Consider the following 22298-nt stretch of genomic DNA (forward strand, 5'->3'; position numbering starts at 1 on the left):
TGCTGGGACAAAGGATTCAATTAATAATCGTCATGATCTTATGCGTGGGCATTTCACCACCAAGTATTAAACTTTACACTGTGAAAACTGCAGACAGCTGTATAAGATTAGCCCTTTGTTAATATATGGTCACATGACAAATACAGTCACCCCGTTAATCTACTACACACATCTTACCCCACTCACTTATATGACAAAAATTAAACAGTGCATTTAATTCAAGATATAGTGAAATTAAGTTGTCAATTCAGAGTATAATGTTTGAATCTGTACCAAAAATGTGATAGAGGATCTCTTTTGTATACACAAAGTTTCAGCAGGTTTCTGTATTTACTGTATGAACTACCACCTTATTTATCTGTGATATCAAACTATCAGAGTGTTAAGATGTTTTATATAGTATTTTATATTGAATATTCAGTGATTTTTGAATGACTTCACAAGTGTCCTTTAAGGGATAGTTCCCCCCAAAATATTATATGAGGAACAGACAGATATTAAAGCTCACTGAAAACAACTTCTGTTCACGAGAGTAGTGATTAAATTGGATCTTTTTAGTCATTCGTTTGATACACAAAACCAGCCTAAAATGAGAATTTACATAAAAATAAGTTAAAATGAACAGCAATTGTTTAATTTTTTTTGGGGGGGGGGGGGGGGGGGGGGGGATATTTCTCTAAAACTAAATTAAAACAAACAGTGTTTAAACAAACAATTTAGCAATCGCTTAATCTGTAATATATCATGGGGACAAGCAGGCCATAAAGTATTATAATCAATGAATGACAGCATTTGTGTTGAAGTCTTATGAGAGTCACGAATTTGTGCTACAGAGCAAGAATCAATCATTTGCAGTTCATTTATTTTAATTTGCCGTTTGGAACACTTACTCCGATATTGTTTCACGACATGGAGTCATACAACACTATCAAGCTCGGTCTTGGTTTATTTCCTTTGTGGTGTTAGTTGTTTCACAGAGGTTGTGGCTTTGCAGGTTTTAAAATGATTGATAGTGAGGAATGTTTGGATAAAATATAAAGTGCACAGATGAAGCTCTCTTTTGTATTGTTTGTGTAAAGAATGTAAATCATGAAATAGATTTCATAGTAATGTTTATTACTTCAAAAATCATATTTAAAAAAAGTGAACATCCTTTCAAATCCTTACATTATAAAACACAAAAGTTTCAAGAGTTAGGCATTCCATGCTCATCTAAAATGCCAAATCTTTTACAGTGGATTAATAAGCAGAAAAATCCTGGGCTATAAAAATGGATTTATTTTGGTGTGCTCTAGCTTTAAATACAACTGTTTTTGCTGTATTATATAAATCCCTCTATTTGCGCTTTCACTCAGAGGGTTTTCTAGCTACAAGATGAAAAACGGCCTCAAAGTCAGACACAGAGTTGTTCTCTCTGTCTTCTGCAGGCAGTATATTAATCTCCCGGATTGAGAGGCCTAAACCTCGGAGCGCTTCCTCAATATTATCCCGACTCAGTCTAAGACAAGAAAAGAGCTGTTCATCCACCTTGTAGAAGCTCTCACCCAGAACACCTATCATGACCAAAAGTCCACCAGGACGCAGAAGTTCGGTCAGCCCATGTAAAGCACGACAGTATGTTTGAATGTCTTTACACGCTGCTTCCAGACACAGAGATGTAATGACACAGTCAGCTGGTTCCAGTGTGTGTGGATAAAACGGATTCTCCAACCGGACATCACATTTTAAAACTTTCTTGACTCGTTGCTTCAGTGTAGCCTCCAAATCAGTCAGGCTGCCATAGTTCAAACAAAGATTAATTGAAATAGAAATAATTTAGAACAAAATGCAAAGAAATGTTTTAGGGACTTAAATGTATGCTCTGTCATATTTATAAATGGGTGTTTCTTCAACTTTAGTTTTACCAGGAGCTTGCAATTTTAATTCAAAGTAATGTAATTTGCACTTTCCTCATTTAATTCTACCAGAGGAATGTTATATAGTTTGATATATAATGGAGAAATCACACTGTTCTGAAAAAAGGCCAATTTTCCTTTGTCATACAAAGCTACTAAGCAATTAAAGGTGCTGTATGTAGGATTTTGACTCTACTAAAGCATAAAAATACCATGTTTGCAGATATTTTAAAAACATGCTAAGTTAACATACTTGTTTATCTGAAAGACAATGCTACAGTCAGTTATTCCTCTTTGAAAATGGGCATGCCGGCCCGGGATGTCTGTGTTTGTTATGGTTTGTGAAACCCGCCCACTGTCAGTATTTCGGCACGCCGGGTTGCCAGTTGGCGGAAAACACACCGTATTTAATTCCATTCATCTCATGTGCGCTCGTTTCTGTTGGTGTCGTTAATCTGGCAACCTTCGTGTGCGTCAAGTCTGAGGAGGGGCCCGGTGAAAAAAACCCTCTCTGGCCCTGCGTCCCAATGTGCATACTATCTGCCCTAAATAGTATTGAAAATGACTAACATCACATAGAATTTAGGATGGATAGTATGCACGTTTTGATCAAAATAATAAGGAGATCTCACTCAAAGCTGAGCATCAACCCAGTGAACTGCCTCTCACTCTCTCCACATCAGATGTTTACTCCACTCTGCGTAAGGTGAATGCACGGAAGGCAGCTGGCCCTGACGGAATACCTGGTCGTGTGCTTAAAGCCTGTGCGGAGCAGCTAGCTGGGGTCTTCACGAACATTTTCAATCTGTCCCTGGCCCAAACAACTGTCCCCACTATCTTCAAAACCTCCACCATCGTACCAGTACCGAAACACTCCACTGCCTCGGTCCCTAACGACTTCCGTCCTGTTGCACTCACCCCCATCATTGCCAAGTGTTTTGAGAAACTGGTTGCATCCCACCTAAAATCCTGTCTCCCTGCTACACTAGACCCATTCCAATTTGCCTATCGCCACAATAGGTCAACAGAGGACGCCATCTCAACAGCACTTCACTCTGCCCTCACCCACCTGGACAGTCAAAACACACATGTGAGAATGCTGTTCATAGACTTCAGTTCTGCATTTAATACAGTAATCCCCTCCAAGCTGATCTCCAAGCTCAGCCAGCTTGGAATCAGCACACCCATCTGCAATTGGATTCTAGATTTTCTGACTAACAGACCTCAGTCCATCAAGTTAGGTAACCTCTCCTCCTCCATCATCACCCTGAACACCGGCGTGCCACAGGGCTGCGTACTGAGCCCTCTCCTGTACTCCCTCTTCACCCATGACTGTGTTCCTGTTTATGGCTCCAACACCATAATCAAATTTGCAGATGACACCACGGTGGTAGGTCTGATCAAGGATGACGATGAGTCAGCCTACAGGGATGAGGTGCAGCACCTGGCTGTGTGGTGTGCCACCAACAATCTACAAATAAACACCCAGAAGACAAAGGAGATCATTGTGGACTTCAGGCGGACTAGGAGTCATGCACACACACCCATCTACATCAACGGAGCTGAAGTGGAGCGTGTGTCGAGTTTCAAGTTCCTTGGCATCCACATCTCTGATGACCTCACCTGGTCCCATAACACCTCCACCATGGTCAAAAAGGCACAGCAGCGCCTTTACTTCTTAAGGAGCCTTAAGAAAGTTCACCTGAATCCCAGGATCCTTGTGGAATTCTACCGCTGTACCATTGAGAGCATACTCACGAACTGCATCTCAGTATGGTACAGCAATTGCTCCGCATCTGACCGCAAAGCACTCCAGCGGGTGGTGAAAACTGCTCAACGGATCACCGGCACCCAGTTAACTTCCATTGAGAACATTTATTATAAGCGCTGTCTGGGCAGGGCAAGAAACATCATCAAGGATGTCTCTCACCCTAACCATGGACTTTTCACCCTCCTTCCATCCGGCAGGCGTTACAGGTGCCTACGCTCTCGCACTAGTAGGCTCAGGAAGAGCTTCTTCCCCGAGGCTGTGACACTTCTGAACGCCACACCACCAATCTAACCTGCACCTGCTTATTACTGCACTGGTCACAGTACTTTACACACATGCATTTGCACTACTCATATTTTGCACAGACTGCACATTGTTAAAGTTATTACACTATAAACTGTCTAAAGTTGTTACTGTACAAGCACAGTAAACTATTTCTATAAAATATTGCACTACTGCTATTTTGCATAGAATACATTGTTCTATCAATACTTTGCACACTCATCCAGCTGTATTTATTTATTACCACTGTTCTCACGTTTCTGCTGTTCATAATGTGTATATATAATCTGTAATCAATATAATCTACATTGCTCTGTTCATAATGTACATACAATCCCTACATTGCATTCCTATTTATATTCTGTATATACTCTGCTCAATACTGTATATAGCAATTCCACTGTATATTCTGTAAATCATATCTTCACTTACTCTGCACTTATATGTATATAAAACACTATATTCTTGCACTTCTGGTTAGATGCTAACTGCATTTCATTAGCTCTGTACTTGTACTCTACATAAATGACAATAAAGTTGAATCTAATCTAATCTAAATGCACATTGGGACGCAGACCAATATTTTGAATTTTGGACTGCAATACCCATTTCAACCGCTAGGATGGTCCTCACTGCAGAACACAAGATCCAGGGGGTGTGGTCGGATGTAGATTAAACTCCTCCTACTTCACACATACCTAAACTTACCCGGCTCCACCCCCTGGATGTGGCTCCAGCCCCGCCCCCTGGATCTTTGTTCTGCAGTGAGGGGCTACTGGCTCGGTGTCAATCCTACATACAGCACCTTTAAACCTGAGAGTGTTTTTCTAAAGTCAAGGCCGACATAGCTTAGTATGGAAGCCCATTTCCGCCACAAAAAAGGCGTTTAATTGCGACTTTTCGTAATTCTGAGAAACTTTTATAAAAAAAATATAAACAATAAATGATATAAACTTTATATATAATAAGCAGAGAAATTGAAGTTGTAATATGTAAAGGTGAGTAAAGCTGTAAACTCAGGTTTCAGAGAAGGGAGGGGAAAACCATAAAAAAAAAAATCAAGATGTAAGTTTAGAACAATTAACTTTTAAAATTTGTGTATAATTTTCTTTCCGCGGCGGAAATAGCCTACTTTAAGAAACACCCAATATATATAGAAATATAAATCACCTTTTCCCTTCCAGTTCACAAACATACTGCAACACAGGTTTCCAATCGAAACTCCCTTCTTGATTTTTCAGCCATTTTTCAATTTCTGTACGATTGTTACTTGCAAAATCTGACAGCACAATCTCATCATAATGTTCGCACGCACTCAAGACGCTGTGGATAGACGGTCCACTGCCCACATCGATCAGCCGCTTGCCTTTGTGTTCTCCTTTAAAACAAACATCCGTGGAAAAATTATTTAGGAAGAATAGAAGATCTCGATCTAGCGATTTGACTGATAGGGATTGCTTACCCGCCGAGAAAACATCGCTAAGGCATCTCAAAACGAAAGTAAGGTAATTCTTCTCGTCAGCGTGACCGCTCGAGCAGGAATAAAAACCCTTCACATAAGCTCGCGAGTCAAAATGCCCCTCATAGAACTCTCCCTCAGTGAAGGTCGTGGATGCACTCATAATTACAACACGTATTATATAGATATATATAACTTAAACAACGACTGCTGCAGATAGGCTACTGTAAGAGCAAAGTAATGCGTCCTGACTAGAACAGCGGAGGCGCAAATGTGGTTTCCAGACTTGCGAAACTAATCACGTGAATTAGAAATATACTGACAAAGTTGCCAGTAGGCTACCTTTGTCCATTTGATCTTAAAAGGGTACATAATTGTTTCTTGAATTTAACTGGACACTATATAAATGTCTGGCATGCTGACACTAGAAGTGAAGAAACAGAAAATTTGGTAATGAACATCACAGCATCACTCACTAACTTTTACAACCCAGATGTAACTTGTGCAAGTAAGCATAACATTCAATAATCAAAGCCACATACAATGAAGAAAACAAATTAAGTTTAATACTGGCTACTTTTTGTAAATCAAGTTATTAAACATCTTTGCATTTCAAGTATTCATGGACGCAAATCAGACAAATTAAGGAAGTACCATTCAGAACACATTACACAAGTGCTTCTCACAAAACCCATTGGCTTTTTAAAATGCAAACTTATGCATTAAATAAAACCACTAAATTGGCAACTGTATTAAATTTAGCAAATAACAATAAAAAAACTTGTCTGTTTATAGGTCATCTATTCATAAATTCTTCATCGTCATTAAACTTGTGATATTTCATTACAGAGACATCAAGTATGATAGAAAAATAAGGTGTCAACTATTTCCTTTCAAGTTCAGGTTAGATATTTAAACAAACCAGTTGCTGGAACTGAAAGGAAATACTTGGGTCAAATTAATTTTATATTTTAACATCATCGCTCCCTTGAGCTGCACAGTAATGTAATTTACATGCACAATTTCAGAGATTAAATTACAGTGACTTGTCCAAATAGAAGACAAAACAGTGCTCGACAATTGATAACAAAACAGTATGTTTGTTCAAATATAGTTACGCAGACCTCATCAGTAATTGTTCAGATGTTGACTCAATACCGTTCAAGTGACATCCTGTTTAATGGTCTCTTATACGAGGCAGAAGCTATCCAGTAGTGCAACTTCTATCAGCAGGGCCACAGTGTTTTGGACAGGTTAACTTGACAAAAATACTGGGCGTAGAAATCAACAAAATGGCAAACGTTTCCAACAGGCGTATGAAATTGAAGAGGAGGAAAAATAATCACAACATTATGTACATGAGATTGTACAGTTCCCTTGCTGTTACACATAACAGCATAATACATTATAAAGTGCACTAAAACTCTCCTGAATAGGTTTGAGAAGTAGCTAAATTGTACGAATAGTACGTCTCGTTCTTTCAAACTTCGACCTAAAACCACCATACACAGACCTGTTGATGTCTGTGACTGTTAGTGCCATTAAAAAATATATAGAAACTTTTACAATGACTGATTTGCACAGCCAAGAGTTGCTTGCTATCATTGACAAATCCATTAGAATGTACTGTACATGAAAAATACCAGAAACACCAAGCCACAGCAGCTTCAACATTAAAGTAAGGAGCTGCTTCTAGAGAATAGTGTGGGGAAACTACATTAATGAGGACATGAGAAATAATGATTTCATCATACCAGATATGGTCGATAAAATTTCCTGCTGTGTGGCCAGAAAGGTCTTAATTTATCATTTTGAGGTACTATATCTGCAGAAAGCATTACCAACTCTTTCAGTTGGAATGTCTTTTGCCAAGGCCACTACAGCACACCTTGATTGTGAAGGGGTATGCCATGGACCTTCTAATGACTTCATCTTCCATCTTCTGAAATGCAGTAAGGTTCAAGTCTACTTCTGCCCTGCTATAGAAAGAGGAAAAAAAAGGAATGTTAAAACAGCAAAAACTACATGTTTGCTCAACTGATGAGCAGAGACGTTTTCAGCAAGCACACACATGTTTGAGATAGTGTGACACTGGATGAGATGAGAAGAGGAGACTGTGAAAAAGGGAAAACCAACACTGAATAGAAGTGACAGCAAAAACAAGTTTGGGACAGACAGGGAGATTCGTAGAACATGTACCTTTTTTCCCCACCAATTTCACCAAACCAAGCCATATGTTTACAGCCATCAGTAACACAGCACTCTCCAATTGATCAAAAATTGGAAACTGTGGATTTTTGTTTTGAGTAAATCACCATCACACGTGAACGGGACCTGTTCCATAATTACCTCCTTATAGACTCGCATCAAATGCTATACTTCGCCATTCATTCACACTATACTACAAGAAAACTAATGAGTGGTTGTTATACACGTTCACCACTCTCTCTCAGGCCAGTGGACTTAAAGGACACAAATACAAAACATGCAACGGTCTCTTTCATCATCTCTCATTCACTCGCTCTCACACTGACCTGCAATGTACTTTGCTCCAATTAACATAAACATGCTACCCAGAATGTAAAAGCCCAAGGGAACACTACTGAAGATACTAGTCTCCTCTGTTGGTTGTCCAGAACATAGGTCCATGTCATGCAAGACAGTGGAAGGAAAGAGAAAACAAGTGGGGCAATTAAAAAACTACTGATTTTGTCAAACCAAAAAAAAAAAAAAAAAAAAAATCTTCTCCTCGAGATTTAATTTACTTTAGAGTTTAGATCTACCTGAACCAGATAATCAATAACTTTGCAGACTTTGTACCCCTCTAAGAAAAAAAGTAAAAAAAAAATAAAAATAATACACCTTGCAAAACATCCATTCCCCCTGACTTTGGACATTCTGGGTCAATACCACTGGTTATTGATTAATACAAACCTACATCAATCTTTGACTACTTTTGTGGGCCTGGTTGAAATAGTTTTGTTTTGGAAATGTAACATACATAAGCAAAAAGGTTCAGATTTTCCAAAAAAAAAAACATGATTTTTTTTTACCAATTTAAATTTTTCTTTTACTAATTTAAATATATAAAAAAGAACAATTAACAATCATTTTCTGTTTTATTATTTGCATTTGTATAAGGCGTTTCTCTTGTTAGTTGATTGGTTGGTTGAGTTAAATATAAAAAAATAAATAAACACACACCATTTTCATTGTTGACTGGTTCTGTGGTTTCCCAGTTCATAGCCCTCTGAACAGCTTTCTTCCAGCGAGCATATCGCAGTTCACTCTCTGCGCAGAGGAAAACAAAAAAAATAAAAACTCAAGTTTCATCTGCAAATTTATTTAGGGTGTGTTCACACTTAGCGTTTGTTTTAATCAAGCAAAACCTGCTGTGAACGATGCCATCCAAACCTTGGTGAGCACAAAACATCAGCGTTGTTTACGTTCAGCATGCGAGCGCTATCTACTGAACATAAACAACGCAGATTACATTGATTATGTTCTGGGGTACTCTCCAAAATGGCAGAAGACCGTACCTTGGGGAGAAGAATTGTTGAATAAATTGTGTTATTATTGTTTACTTTGCGCACAAAAAGCATTCTTGCTTTGTAAAATTACGGTTGGACCCCTGATGTCACATGGACTATTTTACCGATGTCCTTACTATGTTTCTGTGCCTTGATGGTGGTAGTTTCCTTGCTGTCTATGGGAGGGTCAGAGAGCTCTCTGATTTTATCAAAAATATCTCAATTTGTGTTCTGAACATAAACGAAAGTCTTACAGGTTTGGAACGACATGAGGGTGAGTAATTAAATGACAGAATTTTCATTTTTGTGTGAACTAACCCTTTAATCATGAACACAATGTTATGGCATCCATAAAGTATTTCAGTATTACACTGAACCATGTTGCAAATTTAATAATCTCAGCAAGTGGCATGCAACAAAAAATGCATCCGGTTCATACAATTTACATTAGTTATGAATTGGTGTGTGGTGCACTTTAGATTCCATTACCCTCTGGGTTGATCTGAGGTTCGAATTTTTCTGACGTGACCTCAGTGAGATCTTCCGGATTTAGGCTCCACACACTGACCCCCTCAGCTGCTCCTGCTGCCATGGCAGCACCCAGAGCTGTGGTCTCAGGCATGGATGGCTTTACTGTAAATAAATACAAATGAGATCACATATCTGCCCATCTGCAAACACCAGTAAAAATCCATTTACACCAGTGTTTCTTTATATACATCCACATATAAAGACTTACAAGATGAAAATGTGCATCTTACCAACTGGGATACACAGTATGTCGGCCTGCAGCTGCATCAGTAACCGGTTGGATGTCATGCCTCCATCAACCTGGAGCTGGGACAGAGGAATACCACTATCCTGGTTCATTGCATCCAGAATCTGAAACAAATTTGAGCATCCTTTAGAATCCTAAAAAAAAGCTTCTTTTTTTTTTTAATAGTCACTTATTTATGTGACATACTCAGAAAAGCATCTCTATCCTTAAGACTGTAAAAATAAGTAAAGCATAATTATATACAGCAAACTGACCCTGCAAAATAACCTCAACAGGGTGATAAGGAAATTAATTGGATAGCTAACTGTACATTATCCTGATTATTATCTATTTATAAAACAAATTAATATGAAATAAAGATTTGAATTTAAATTTATTAATTTGCATAGAACACAAAAGTCCTTTGACAACAGTTAATATTCAGAATCAATTATTTTAGAGAGCCATGTAATAAGACTGCATAATCATGCAGAAGCCAATTCATGAAGGCATACCTCCCGTGTCTGGAAGCAGACAGCTTCAAGTGCTGCGAAAGCCAAATGACTTCTATTGGTGAACTGCGTTAGACCACAGATGATTCTGTTGCAAGCAAAAAAAACAAGAGGTTCAGTGTTGTACATTTCACATGTAATAACAACTGGGCTTCAAATAATAAACTCACTATGAAATTCACAATAGGATTTTAATGCAATGCTCATTCTTCTCAGGCTTTAGTGTTTCTACATTGCTTACATCAACTGAAAACGATCTTTCAAATGGATGCATCAGTCACTAACCCTCTAGCGCTTGGTTCCCAGTATGGCGCATATAATCCAGAGAATGCAGGGACAAAATAACAGCCGTATGATGTGCCAACGTCAGCAGCTAGTTTCTCTGGAGAGAAAAGTGAAATGTTTAAAATGAAATATTCCAAAACTGGGTTAAATGCTCTTCCATAGGGTATAAATACACAGACACACCTAGCTCTGCAGAGGTTTGGATAATTCCGAGATTATCCTGTAGCCAACGCACAACTGCCCCTGCAATGGCAACTGAACCCTAGAAAAGAAAAATTCCAGTTGAGCAAGAGTAAAGTATTGGGTACTCTAAATCACAAAGTAATTATGGAGAAATTAATAGGCTTTTCATGTTTTTGAGAGTGGAATGAAATAGCTGCCACATAAACAAAACATGTACATTGTTTATTACATTATTATGTTCCTGGCAGATTATTTCTCACCAAAGCAATGTCAACATGCAACAACATTACCTCTAGTGCATAGCAGGCTGGCTGGTCACGCCCTAGTTTATATGCGACCGTGGTCAGAAGTCCATGGTCTGACATTACAGGCTTCAAGATGTAAAAAAAAAATCCATTGTAGATTATATATATATATTTTTATTATTTTTGAAGCTTTAAGTATGTTGAATACCTTTGTTCCTACGTTTTTAAGCAGGAAACAACCAGTCCCATAACTGTAAATAAAAAAACAAAACTTTAATAAAAAAAGTTACACATTGTGATCAAATGTACAAAAATCACAACATTTTCATTTAGTCAAAGAGCACATTTTGGCATGTTGACAAATTATGCTATGGAGGAACTGAGAAGACATATTAACAAAAACAAAATCATACGTATTTTTGGCTTGTCCGTCCTTGAAACACATCTGTCCCACCAGCGCTGCAGACTGGTCACCAAGACACTGTAAACAGATGTAAAGTCACTTTAAAAGGACATAAGAAAATATTTGTGAATTTCTGTATTATTTTTGAGGATCTGAAGACACTGTACTTTATATGCATTATGATTTAATTGTCCAACTCAAAATAATTATATTTACACACACAATTTAGGGAGCAAGACAGAAAGACAATGTAATATTTCTAAAAAAATGATCTAATAATCTTACCCCTGATATGGGGACACCAGTTAAAGGGCCAGATTTCTGTAAGAAAAAAAATAAATGATAATATTAAAAACTAAAACATTAGGGGAAGAATTTAATAATATACAAATGAATGTAATAATTAACATGCATTATACAGTCCCCTGCTTAAAGCCACTCAAAAACGTGAGTCAGATTAATAATTATCAATTCTAATACATGAGCATCTTTGGCAAATCATCTGCTGCTGCTGTGTGCTGCAAGTATCTGCTCTAAACATACTCCACAAAAAAGAAGAATCAGTGACTCGAAGCATGTTAAAAACTGAAAAGCTGCTTCATTTTCATCACTGCAACTCAATATGGCGTGGCTTCAGCCATAGTGAATGAATAAAGAAGAAAAAAAAGACAAAGAACCATAGCCAGAAAACTAAATGAGAAGGTTCCTAAAGTCCAAGAGCTGTTGGGAAGGACAAGCAGTGCATTGGGCGTCAAGCCAAAACACAATGAAAAACAATGACAAGATAACCATCCGGTACATTTCCAATAAGACCTTAACTCTGGAATATATATAAAATGCACTTACAACAAAAATATGAAAAGCATGTTTGCTCCATATTGGAAATGCACCAACTTCTGTGATGACAACATGACAGCAAAGATTTCCCAGACATGACAGCTAGAGATACTCACCAGATTAGAGCTGATTTTCTATCAGTCAGCCCAAAGAGATCATAGGACACAAAATATAATCATGACAAAGAGGGACACACTAATATCTCCAAAGGGTTAAATGATTGCTTTACAGCAAAATTCTACTTTGGATGGAAAGATGTTATTGGGGTTGCGGATCGGGTATGTACAGTTAAAGAATAAACAGTTACTGTTTGACAGACACTGCTCTGGAGTAAAGATCATTTCTCTCTTGTCAATTTATCACAACAGAATCCTACCCATGCATTATGTAACAGAAATACAGAAAGACATTCTCTCTTTGGAGTCAAACACTTACCATTAAACCATAAATCTCTGAAGAACTTCTCACTTTCGGCAGAATTTCCATGGGTAAATCAAAATATCTGTTATACATGTAAGAAATATACGTTATGAATAAATCTTTAAAAACATTAAAGGCTGGAATACACTACACAACTTTTGCCCCGATTTGCAGTTTGGTCACCAGTCTGCATATTTTAGGCAGAGCTGAAAGATTTTATACAGAGGAGGAAGATAAAAATAAAAATAAAATAATAAATAAAATCCCGCAGTGTATGATGGCCACAGATTTTTAGCATCAGAGGATGTCTAACAAAATTATGATTTGGGCCGATTTTAGAACAATATTGTTTTCATTTGTCAGGTGTCTCCTAGCAATGAGGTGCATGTTTCTGAGCGAGTTTGTGGTGTTTGAATTAACTTGAAAATCTGGTAGTGTGTGATAGTCTGTCATTCAGTGCATGATGGTCAGTTTTTTCTCTGTAATCATTCACAAATTGTCAAGTGTGTAATGTGTAGAGTAGATTTTAAAAGTCAAGTAGTGTATCCCAGTTTAAAAGGGATACTCCAAATCCAAAATGAAAATCCTCCCATAAATTTACTCACTATCATGTCATTCCAAATGTATGAATTCTTCAGATGAACTCAAACAAGTGAATTGAACCCTCAAAGTTTACGCTTCAAAAACCACACAAAACAAACATGATGGTAATCCATATGACCCAAGTCTATGAACAAAATTATTCTAGATTCAAAAGGTGTGCGCAAGAAAAATAGCATATTTTAAAAGTTTTTTACCATTGCTTCCAGCCAACTGTCATACACAAGTTCAGGAGAGCAAATGTAAATGTTTTTAAGCTGATGTGAGATTTAAGTGACATGAAAGTCACTTTTCAGTGGAATTTCACAACATGTGGATGTTACGCTTCACAAACATGCTGACATTTATGCAAAGCGAACCCAGGTGTGACAGCTGGCCGGAAACGAAAAACGAATTTAAAAAGGTATTTAGTATTTTTCATCTCACACATACCTATAGGTTTGTTTCAGAACACACCGATTCATCAACTGGAGTCATATAGAAGAAAAAAAGTCATTTACATCTAGAACGGCGTGAGGGTGAGTAAATGACGATAGAATTTATTTTGGGGGGGGGGGAGTATCCAACATTCTTTTTTACATTTGCATATGCAAATATGCTTTAGACCAGAAAAATTTATATAAAACTGAATGTATGCAAATTTGTACGTACTTGCAGAGCTCTGGATCCCAGTCCATTGTGTGAATGTTGAAGAGCATTGTCCGGCTGGCATTGGTTACATCTGTGCAATGAACACCTCCCTTCTTCCCTCCCGTCAGGCACTGAAAGTCAGGCGTTATCACAGATTATTTAAAATATTTACATCATGATCACTTCATACCGATTAGAGCAGTGGTTCCCAACAATGTTCCTGGAGCCCCCTCAACACTGCACATTTCTAATGTCTTAAGTCTTTCACATGTCGTCTTTGTCCAACACATCCATTTCAGGTCTTTTATGAGTTTCTGCTAATGAGCTGATGACCTGAATCAGGTTGTATTCAGAAATGTGGTTGAGAACCACTGGATTACAGCATCTGAATTCAATCCAAGACCAAGTGCTTGAGTTTATTTTAAGCAGTCTAAAAACTCTGGATTGCTCCCAAGCCATGCACTGATTGCTTCTCTTACCATTAAACTTCAAAAAACATATACACAAACACTACAGAGATGCAGAAGAGAAACCTCACTGCCACTGCTCTTACCCAGATAAGCCAGGAGTCCACTGTTCCAAACATGGCCCTGTGAGAGAGCACAGCTTCTTGGACCTTTTCAACATTATCCATCAGCCAGCGTAACTTCACTGCGCTGAAGTATGTGCTGATGGGTAGGCCAGTCTTGTGCTGTATGAAGCAAGAGAAATACAAACATTTATTCAGTTTTGCCAACTTTGTGTACAATAACAAATTTAAAAAATAACCTAGTTTGAAGTGGCTTGATAAGTGCAATTTTTCCTCCAATGTTTTGATATATATCTGTTTGAAAGCTGAAGTTTTAGCTTAAATCAGGCTATTTTAATTTTCATTTACTGGGGACTTAAAAAAAGACTTCCTATTTGACATATTGAAAATTGTTTAATATAATAATGGTTTGTGGATGCAAAATGTTCAAGATAATTTCAGTCTTATTTACAAGGACACATGGGCACTCTCACCTTAAGATGGTTTTTGTTTCTGCCTGGAGTTTTGTTGATGAGCCTTTCTACTGTTGACTGGGTCCGCAGATCAAGCCAAACTAAACATCAAAACAAATCAGGAATTACTTGGTTATTTAATTCTGGACTGTAAAGCAGAAGATATGATTACTCATTTACTAAACAATGGTCATATACAGGGGTGGACTTGGACTAAAAAGTTGCCCTGGACTTTCTGGCATAGAGCGGCCCACCACACCTGATCCCCAACCATAACACACTCTACCATAATCTCATTATGCACAGAGCAATTTTTTAACATCACTTACTAAAATGTCTTAATTTAAATAAAAAGCTATTTTGTGCTTATCATTAACATGAATGACTGACATACTTTAAAATTTGCCTATTTTATTCTGATGCACATGGCAAACAGAAGAATTTTCATTCGGCTCTTTTCTATACAGCGTTGCTAAAGTTGAATTACACCATAAAATCAGCCCATGTAACAAAAAGATTATATGAATATAGTGCAGAAGTCATGTAGACCGTCTTTATGGTGCTTTTCTTGTGAACAGGTGCTTAACTGGTGCTTGCTTATGGTGCTTATCTCCTGTGGAACAGAGTGTAAAAATTGTTCTTATATTGTTTTATATATAAAACTGAGCCACGTGGGTTTGAAATGATGTAAGGGTGAGTAAATGACAGATTTATAATTAAGCAAATTAACTATTTAACTGGAAGCTTCCTTTTAAGCACAGTCCTGAAAAGGACAAACCCAAAATCAAATGGCTGCAGTCCATGAACCCTGGTCTTTTCTCAAAGAAGACACTTGAATTTGTCTTGACCAAGAGAGAGAACTAAGGCTGTACACAGTTAAAGAACACTTATTTCCAATAAAATAATGCATGTGAACTAATTGCAAATAAAGAATTTTTTTTATTTTAATATATGACAGTCCAAAAAACAACACACTTGAGTGAAAGCCAACTCTAAAGATGATAACGCTCCTACTTTGAGTTTTATGAATAATTTTCTTAGAAGTGAAGTCTCCAAAAGGCTACCACAAAAGCCAAGTAACACACAACCTGCAAACATTCACTCTTTATCTTATGTATGCTGATATGCTGAAAATGGCTATGATTCTTTTTCATTGCTCATTACACACAATGAGGAATTACATCATGTGACAATTATATATAACATAACCAGAGCTGGGTAGATTACTTACTTGAATGTTCCATTCATTGTAATTTACAACATAAAGTGCATGAAACATTATATTACATCAAGGTTAAAACTAGGGTTCGTAAAGGAACTGCAGGGGGGTTGTGTTTAATGAAAAGCTGACAGTTAATTAAATCATAAAAAAAATAAATAAATCATTTTAACTCCCTTTCGAGGAAAAAATCTCTTCACTCTGCGGCCATATTTGCAACGCCTTCTAAATCTTAATGAATGGGGGAATCCTGAAATCTCAAAAACTGCTTGCTGAACTCAATTAAATTACATGTCAAATCAGCAACAAAAATCTGAAATTAATTAATCCAATGCTTTCTTATGCTCAAATAGCATTTAAAAAGCTTATTTTTCAGGCTAGACCAGCCAATGCGCATGCGGAATCATAACCTGCTTATACTGTGCATGTACATTAGCTGGTCTAGTCAGGTTTCTATGGGAAATTCGGCCCTTTCATTTAGAAGGTGGGACTATTCCTACATATTGCGCATTGCAGTTTCTTCCATTCAGAAGTAGGCCTATAGGAGTGAACCGTCTTTGTATTTCCATAGTCTTTGTTTTAAATAAAACACTTACTAAAAACGATTAAATATTTTTATTTACCTGCATGCCATGTGATCATTAATGAACATCAAAGAAACCGTGAAGATGCAAATGTGATAATCTGATCACGAGTACTTTAAAATGTAATTTACTCTAATTACAAGTACTTAATTTTTGGAATCAGATTACGTAATCCAGATTACATGTAATCAATTACTTCCCAGATCTGAACATAACTAACATTGAGAAGTAAGATGTAAGCAGCTGAACATTCTTCAAGTGTTCAACAGCGTTGTGCATAAATTCCTGCTCGGTTTATACAAACAGTGTCAATCCAACCTTCTTTGATTTGATTGGTCATTTCAACCATGTTGTCATTGACAAGCACTGTTACACTGCTGCACTGAGCCGGAGCACTCTAAATAGATTAATCATTTTGACTCAAGTGGGCCGTGCGGGCCATTTGCCTGGGTCGACAAAGAATACGTAAATTTACTATCACTCACATTGTTCAGCGGCTCACCGGGAAAATTCCCACTGCTCCAGATGGCCAATTCAACCCTGGGCATATATAATATAATGGTAATATTATATTTACCTATAGCATTATAAAGTGGTTCTCCTGTTTCCTTGTCCCAAACAAGGGTGGTTTCCCTCTGATTGGTCACACCAATAGCTGTAGACAGATTAAAATGTGAAGAAATTAAAATAAAGCAGCATGAGCACGTAATAGCAGGTGAATGGAAAAATAAGTTGTCTTGTTACCTTTTATGTTTGAGAGGTCGATGTTGAGCTGGGTCAGTTTCTCACAGGTTCTGTCCATGCACTCATACACAGACTGAAGAATCTCTTTTGGATCTTCCTCCACCCAGCTGAGGGAAGACAATAAATCATTTTTAACAGATTATTATAGTTACCTAAAACTAAAACCATAAACAATTTTGTTGTTTGAAATAAAGTGAAATAAAGAAATGCATAACTTTATTTTAAACAATATTTATAAAATTCTTATTTTAATTTAGTTTCATTCATACTTGTTCTACTAAAATAACTAAATCTGAAATAAAATTTAATAAAAACTATATAGTCATTAAAATGCCCCTATTATGGGTTATGAAAGGTTCATATTTGGGTTTTGGGAGTCCCCAACAACAGGCTGACATGCATGCAAGGTCAAAAAACACTTTCATTTTCTTATTATACGCATTTTTTTTGTTTTTATCTTATTTGCTCAACTACTCCCAATCTATTATTTTTTCCAAACCCCTCCTTCGCATGACGCTAATTTGCGGTGATTGGTCGATTTCATTTAAAGTAGTGTTTGTGAGCAGTGCTGCTTTGTGTAAAACCGTTACCGGGAAAACAGCCATGTTTAACGCTCCAAAAGCGGCACCTAGTGGCAAAGAATGAATTTGCTTTTTCATTCAGACCAACGCGAAAAAAATGTTTTCCCAGGTCTGCCGGCAACAAGCGGGCGGGCAATATGCTAATGTTTCATGTCAAGGACAACATGAAACGGCTTGGGATTCGTTTTAAAAACGACTCGTTTCAATGATTCAGAGTCGACTCTTTCTTTTGAGAGACAATAATAACTTTATGGGGGAAGTTGTGGCCTAATGGTTACAGAGTCCGACTCGTAAACCAAAGGTTGTGGGTTCGAGTCTCGGGCTGGCAGGGATTGTTGGTGGGGGAGTGAATGTCCAGCGCTGTCTTCACCCTCAATACCACGACTGAGGTGCCCTTGAGCAAGTCACCGAACCCCCAACTGCTCCCCTGGCGCCGCAGCATAAATGGCTGCTCCGGGTGTGTGTGTGTGTTCACTGCCGTGTGTGCGCACTTTGGATGGGTAAATGCAGAGCACGAATTCTTTAAAAAAAAAGAAATGTGACAAAAACACATAAAATGACTACAACTATAATTAAAACTAAAATGAACAGAAAATACAAGATTAAAAATATATAATAGGATAGGATCATATTATACGATCTCAATGATACAAAAATAACCCTGGTTCTCACTCCAGCCAGCCACATGAAATTTGCATGATTCTTAAATATAGCACACTGGGCATAACACAGCTGACGTCTTTGCTATCAAAGTGAATGGAAGAAATCCCAATCAGCTCATCCAGAATAACAGTATGAACCAATAGTGAACTTATGATTTGAATCACAAGTTGTACTCTTCCTATATTGCATAATCCATTGCCCCATTGAACCAGTGTGTGTCAACACAAAGGACACAATACTCACCCCTCTTTAGGAAAGCTCTGTTTAATCTCAACCTGATGGTGACTGAGAAGCTCTGCTGTTTTTGCATTGAAAACCTACAATTAAAAGAACAAAGAACTTTTAAAGTTATTAAAAACTTTTACATTTCTGATAATATGACAGTACATTTTTTGATAATTTAAGAGTTCAATCTGCCCCAGTTCAGTATTAGAAAGACACAAATCACAGGTATAAACCCTCGATATTTCAGAAAGAAACCCCAGAGTTATACCCTGTATAATTGTGTATGTGACAAATAAAACTCTTGAGTTGTGTTTCTCTGACTTGTACCTGCTGCAATTCAGCATGATATTGATTTGTAAGTGATGTTGAAAACTGGAATTTCCAGCAATTAATTACAAAGGCATTAATCACAGTGTTTCACCTCATTCTGATCTTTTCTGTTGAGTAACAATTCTGGTCGCAACATTTTAACAATATGTAGAATATGTCTTTGTCATGCCCTGGAATTACAAGCACACCCTCTTTAAACAAAGAAAAGATATTGAATTGCGTTGTCCACTTTTAGTGCCACAACCTTGTCAGATCTAACACTTACAGCCCACAATAATATTTCTAACAGAGCACCACAAACAGGGTTTCTGCAGGCAAACTTAAGGCTTTCTTAAGAAAATTTAAGGAACACAATGAGTTCCAATAGATCTCCACTACTTTTAAAATTATTTTACAAAAAAGAAACAAAAAAAAAAAAAAAAAACTTTAGGTTTGAATAGCTCTGATGCCAAATACCGGAATATGGAAATAACTTTACTGTACATTCTGATCACATTGCAAAAAATAAAAATGGTGTTCTTGCTTAGTATTTCTTTCTTGTTTAATTTGTGGAATGGTAAATTAAAACTTTTTTTAGACCAGCAGAAATCCGCGCGAGACTCGAATGGAATCAAAACACGTTCCACCCCAGACAGTCTCTTATAGACTTTATGGAGAAACTGTCATTTATAAAGTTCGGATGTTCATATAAAAATGATTACAGCTGTCATTATTGTGGGAATTAAAGTGTGTTTTCAGCAAACATTTGAACTTTGTAATACTGCTCATTGTGTAACTGGGTAAAACGAAGATTATTAGCAAGATAAATTTCACAGATTCTGAGACACAAGCACTGAGCAAACAGAAGACAAACTAGAAGGACTGGCATCGTGCTAATGAGCAGATTCCGAAACTAGATGCAATCCACGTGGGGAACTGGCATGACAGAAGTCCAGCTGAACCGGCTCCGAAATATTTACCCGCCCGTGTTGGAAAGGGCACGGAGGACTCTCCAATCTTTGTCTGTATGCGAGCCACCACCACAACACGATGACAGTCCTCGGGATGCGACTTACCAGAAAGCGTGTGGAACTCGTGCCTTGGTCGATAGCGGCTACGAGGGGGGCCAGCATGATCCCGTTCGACGATGCAGCCATTGTGCCGTTCATTGAATCAGTGCGTGCGTGACCACAGCAACCAGAAATATAAGCCTGGACGCTAGCCTCACTGCTCTGCGCTCCGCCCTTTACTCCCGCGCCGCCGCACGTGATGACGTAAACACACGCCCCATTGCAGTAGGAGGGTTTTCCTAATCATAGATGCAAACTCCTCACCTTTCAGTGACAACTCACTTTATTGAGATCAAAATATGTCACCTATGAGATTTAGGGGGAGGAGGGGCTCTTAAGACACGGTGTCTAGTTCTTAACACAGTCTTAATATGGTGGCTACGTTTATGCAAGTAACTGTTTTTTAGTTTTGTATAGTATTTTCTTTACTCTGTACTTCAAAAACTGTCTGAAAAGGGTAATATTATATGTATTTGAGGTCTGACATGTGGGAGCGGTGAAGAGAGAGGGAAAACATTTAGCATTTTAGGTCAGCATTGCCGTCTAATGAGCCAATATTGTCTTAAATAGCTTGCATTGCACGTCATCTTTTTAACATAGGATTTTGACCAAATAGGCAATCTTGATTTTTGTCAAATGTTGCAACAAGATGTTAAAAATTACAGCGTAATTTTAAGTTTTTGTTTTAGTGAAAAAATACAATTTTGGACAAATAAGGCAATAAATATATATTTTAAAAAATACATTATAGTAACTACAAATGAGCATGTAGCTAAAGTAAATATCTTTAAAAGAAATTCCGTGTGGAGCATGCGCAATGTTTTCACCTGTTTCCCCCTTACCTGTTTGCATCTCTGCTAATGAACATCAATATAGCATAGCCTACATTTCCCGAAGGTATCAGATGCTGGAGTCTAAACTTTGGAGTTTAAACTTTTTATTATAGAGAAATGTAATAAAGTTTGTAATAAAACTGCACAGATTATTATGTAATGTGATATTATGATGGGGATTATGGTTTTGTGGTTAGTAACGCAACGTTTTATACATTATCATATACATTACCATGCACATGATTCTAAATTATGGTATCTTTTTTTTTTTTTTGAATGTTGAATATAAGATAATGTTGTAGTATTATTGGTGCAACTTAATTTATTATTAATAATAATTTGAAACAATGATTCTGAAAGAAAACGCAGTGGGAATTAGCTGTTGCTATATTAATGAACAACTTCACACTCATTAGTTTTTCACCCAAAACAGTTAAGCGTAACCCCTAGGTTGGTAAGGGGCACATTTTCAATGCATCATTTGGAAACATCCACCAGCTTGAAAACACCCACAAATTTAGAAACGCCCACTTTTGTTCAACAGAGAATTCAGACTTCATACTTAACTGGGCTGCGTTTCCCACAAGCAACTATGGTTGCAAGTTCAGAACTTGTGACAATAGTTAGCCAACTAATGCTTTTGGGAAATGCACCCCTGGTTTGAGGAATAAATCACATTTATCAGCCCGTTTTAGGGGAGACTAAAATTACAATTCAAAATTCAGTCAAAGCTATATAGAACTGTTAGGCCTATATCTTCATATTTACAAGTAAAGCTTAATGTGGGGTCAGACCAGAACTGAACTGATCTGGACAATGACATCACTTAATCAATGAACTGACTTCAACTGAAAAACTAACTGTTTATTATTTTCCTATTTTTAGAGCTGCTCTACAGCAGAACTGAATTTTGTTTGCATTATTGACACTATTGTCTTGTTTAACACTGTGAACCTGCTTTGACACAATCTGTATTGTATAAAGCGCTTATATAAAGGTGACTTGACTTCAGCTGTAGTTGGTTGGAGGTTGGCAGACCATTCTATCAGAGTGTAACAGAGACAGTGAAGGTTTTGGAAAGTCACTTTTTGCCTCACCGTGAAGAAACATAAAGACAGCTTATTCAGTGACACAAGAAGAAGAATACACTTGAAGTAGTGAACTAAGGTAGGGAGGTGCTGTTCCAGGGGCAGTCCTAATAGTGTCTAAACTTTATTTATTTTAATTCTGGTCACAACTGGGAGCCACTGGAGTTAGATTAGAAGGGATGTGACTTGGGT

At 37.4% G+C, this 22298-nt stretch overlaps 2 protein-coding genes across 5 annotated transcripts; both read right to left on the reverse strand.

Annotated features, from left to right (window-relative positions):
- Positions 1-1095: 1095 nt before the first annotated feature.
- On the reverse strand, positions 1096-5665 carry LOC306872846 (nicotinamide N-methyltransferase). Its single transcript, XM_079421720.1, has 3 exons — positions 5411-5665; positions 5119-5326; positions 1096-1774 (listed from the first exon to the last, which is right to left on the reverse strand). Exons 1-3 carry the CDS (start codon positions 5568-5570, stop codon positions 1348-1350), a joined length of 795 nt encoding a protein of 264 aa, XP_079277846.1. The 5' UTR covers positions 5571-5665; the 3' UTR covers positions 1096-1347.
- A 281-nt stretch (positions 5666-5946) lies between these two features.
- Positions 5947-20377, reverse strand: LOC306872828 (glycerol kinase 3-like). Of its 4 annotated transcripts, none has more exons than XM_079421691.1 (20): positions 20192-20377; positions 18825-18898; positions 17338-17444; positions 17171-17248; positions 14812-14891; positions 14363-14500; positions 13831-13940; positions 12595-12661; positions 11608-11643; positions 11333-11400; positions 11128-11170; positions 10965-11045; positions 10675-10753; positions 10492-10588; positions 10210-10294; positions 9699-9819; positions 9427-9570; positions 8612-8698; positions 7942-8028; positions 5947-7386 (listed from the first exon to the last, which is right to left on the reverse strand). In XM_079421691.1, exons 1-20 carry the CDS (start codon positions 20282-20284, stop codon positions 7373-7375), a joined length of 1689 nt encoding a protein of 562 aa, XP_079277817.1. In that variant the 5' UTR covers positions 20285-20377; the 3' UTR covers positions 5947-7372. The 4 variants fall into 4 exon arrangements, with proteins under 4 accessions (XP_079277817.1, XP_079277819.1, XP_079277818.1 ...); XM_079421690.1 differs by having other exon boundaries at positions 7247-7383; positions 20192-20363; XM_079421693.1 differs by lacking the exon at positions 7942-8028.
- Between the last annotated feature and the right edge of the window lie 1921 nt (positions 20378-22298).

Source organism: Barbus barbus, assembly GCF_936440315.1.
Source record: "Barbus barbus genome assembly, chromosome: 7".
Lineage (NCBI taxonomy): Eukaryota > Metazoa > Chordata > Actinopteri > Cypriniformes > Cyprinidae > Barbus > Barbus barbus.

Coding starts and splice junctions, on each gene's coding strand:
- LOC306872846 (XM_079421720.1), bottom strand. CDS start 5,570: ATGAGTGCATCCACGACCTTCACTGAGGGAGAGTTCTATGAGGGGCAT. Junction 5,327..5,410: donor TAGCGATGTTTTCTCGGCGG/GTAAGCAATCCC, acceptor TTTGTTTTAAAG/GAGAACACAAAGGCAAGCGG. Junction 1,775..5,118: donor TGTGAACTGGAAGGGAAAAG/GTGATTTATATT, acceptor GAACTATGGCAG/CCTGACTGATTTGGAGGCTA.
- LOC306872828 (XM_079421691.1), bottom strand. CDS start 20,284: ATGAACGGCACAATGGCTGCATCGTCGAACGGGATCATGCTGGCCCCC. Junction 17,445..18,824: donor CAGAGCTTTCCTAAAGAGGG/GTGAGTATTGTG, acceptor GTCTTCCCTCAG/CTGGGTGGAGGAAGATCCAA. Junction 8,699..9,426: donor ACCTCAGATCAACCCAGAGG/GTAATGGAATCT, acceptor TCCTCTGCGCAG/AGAGTGAACTGCGATATGCT.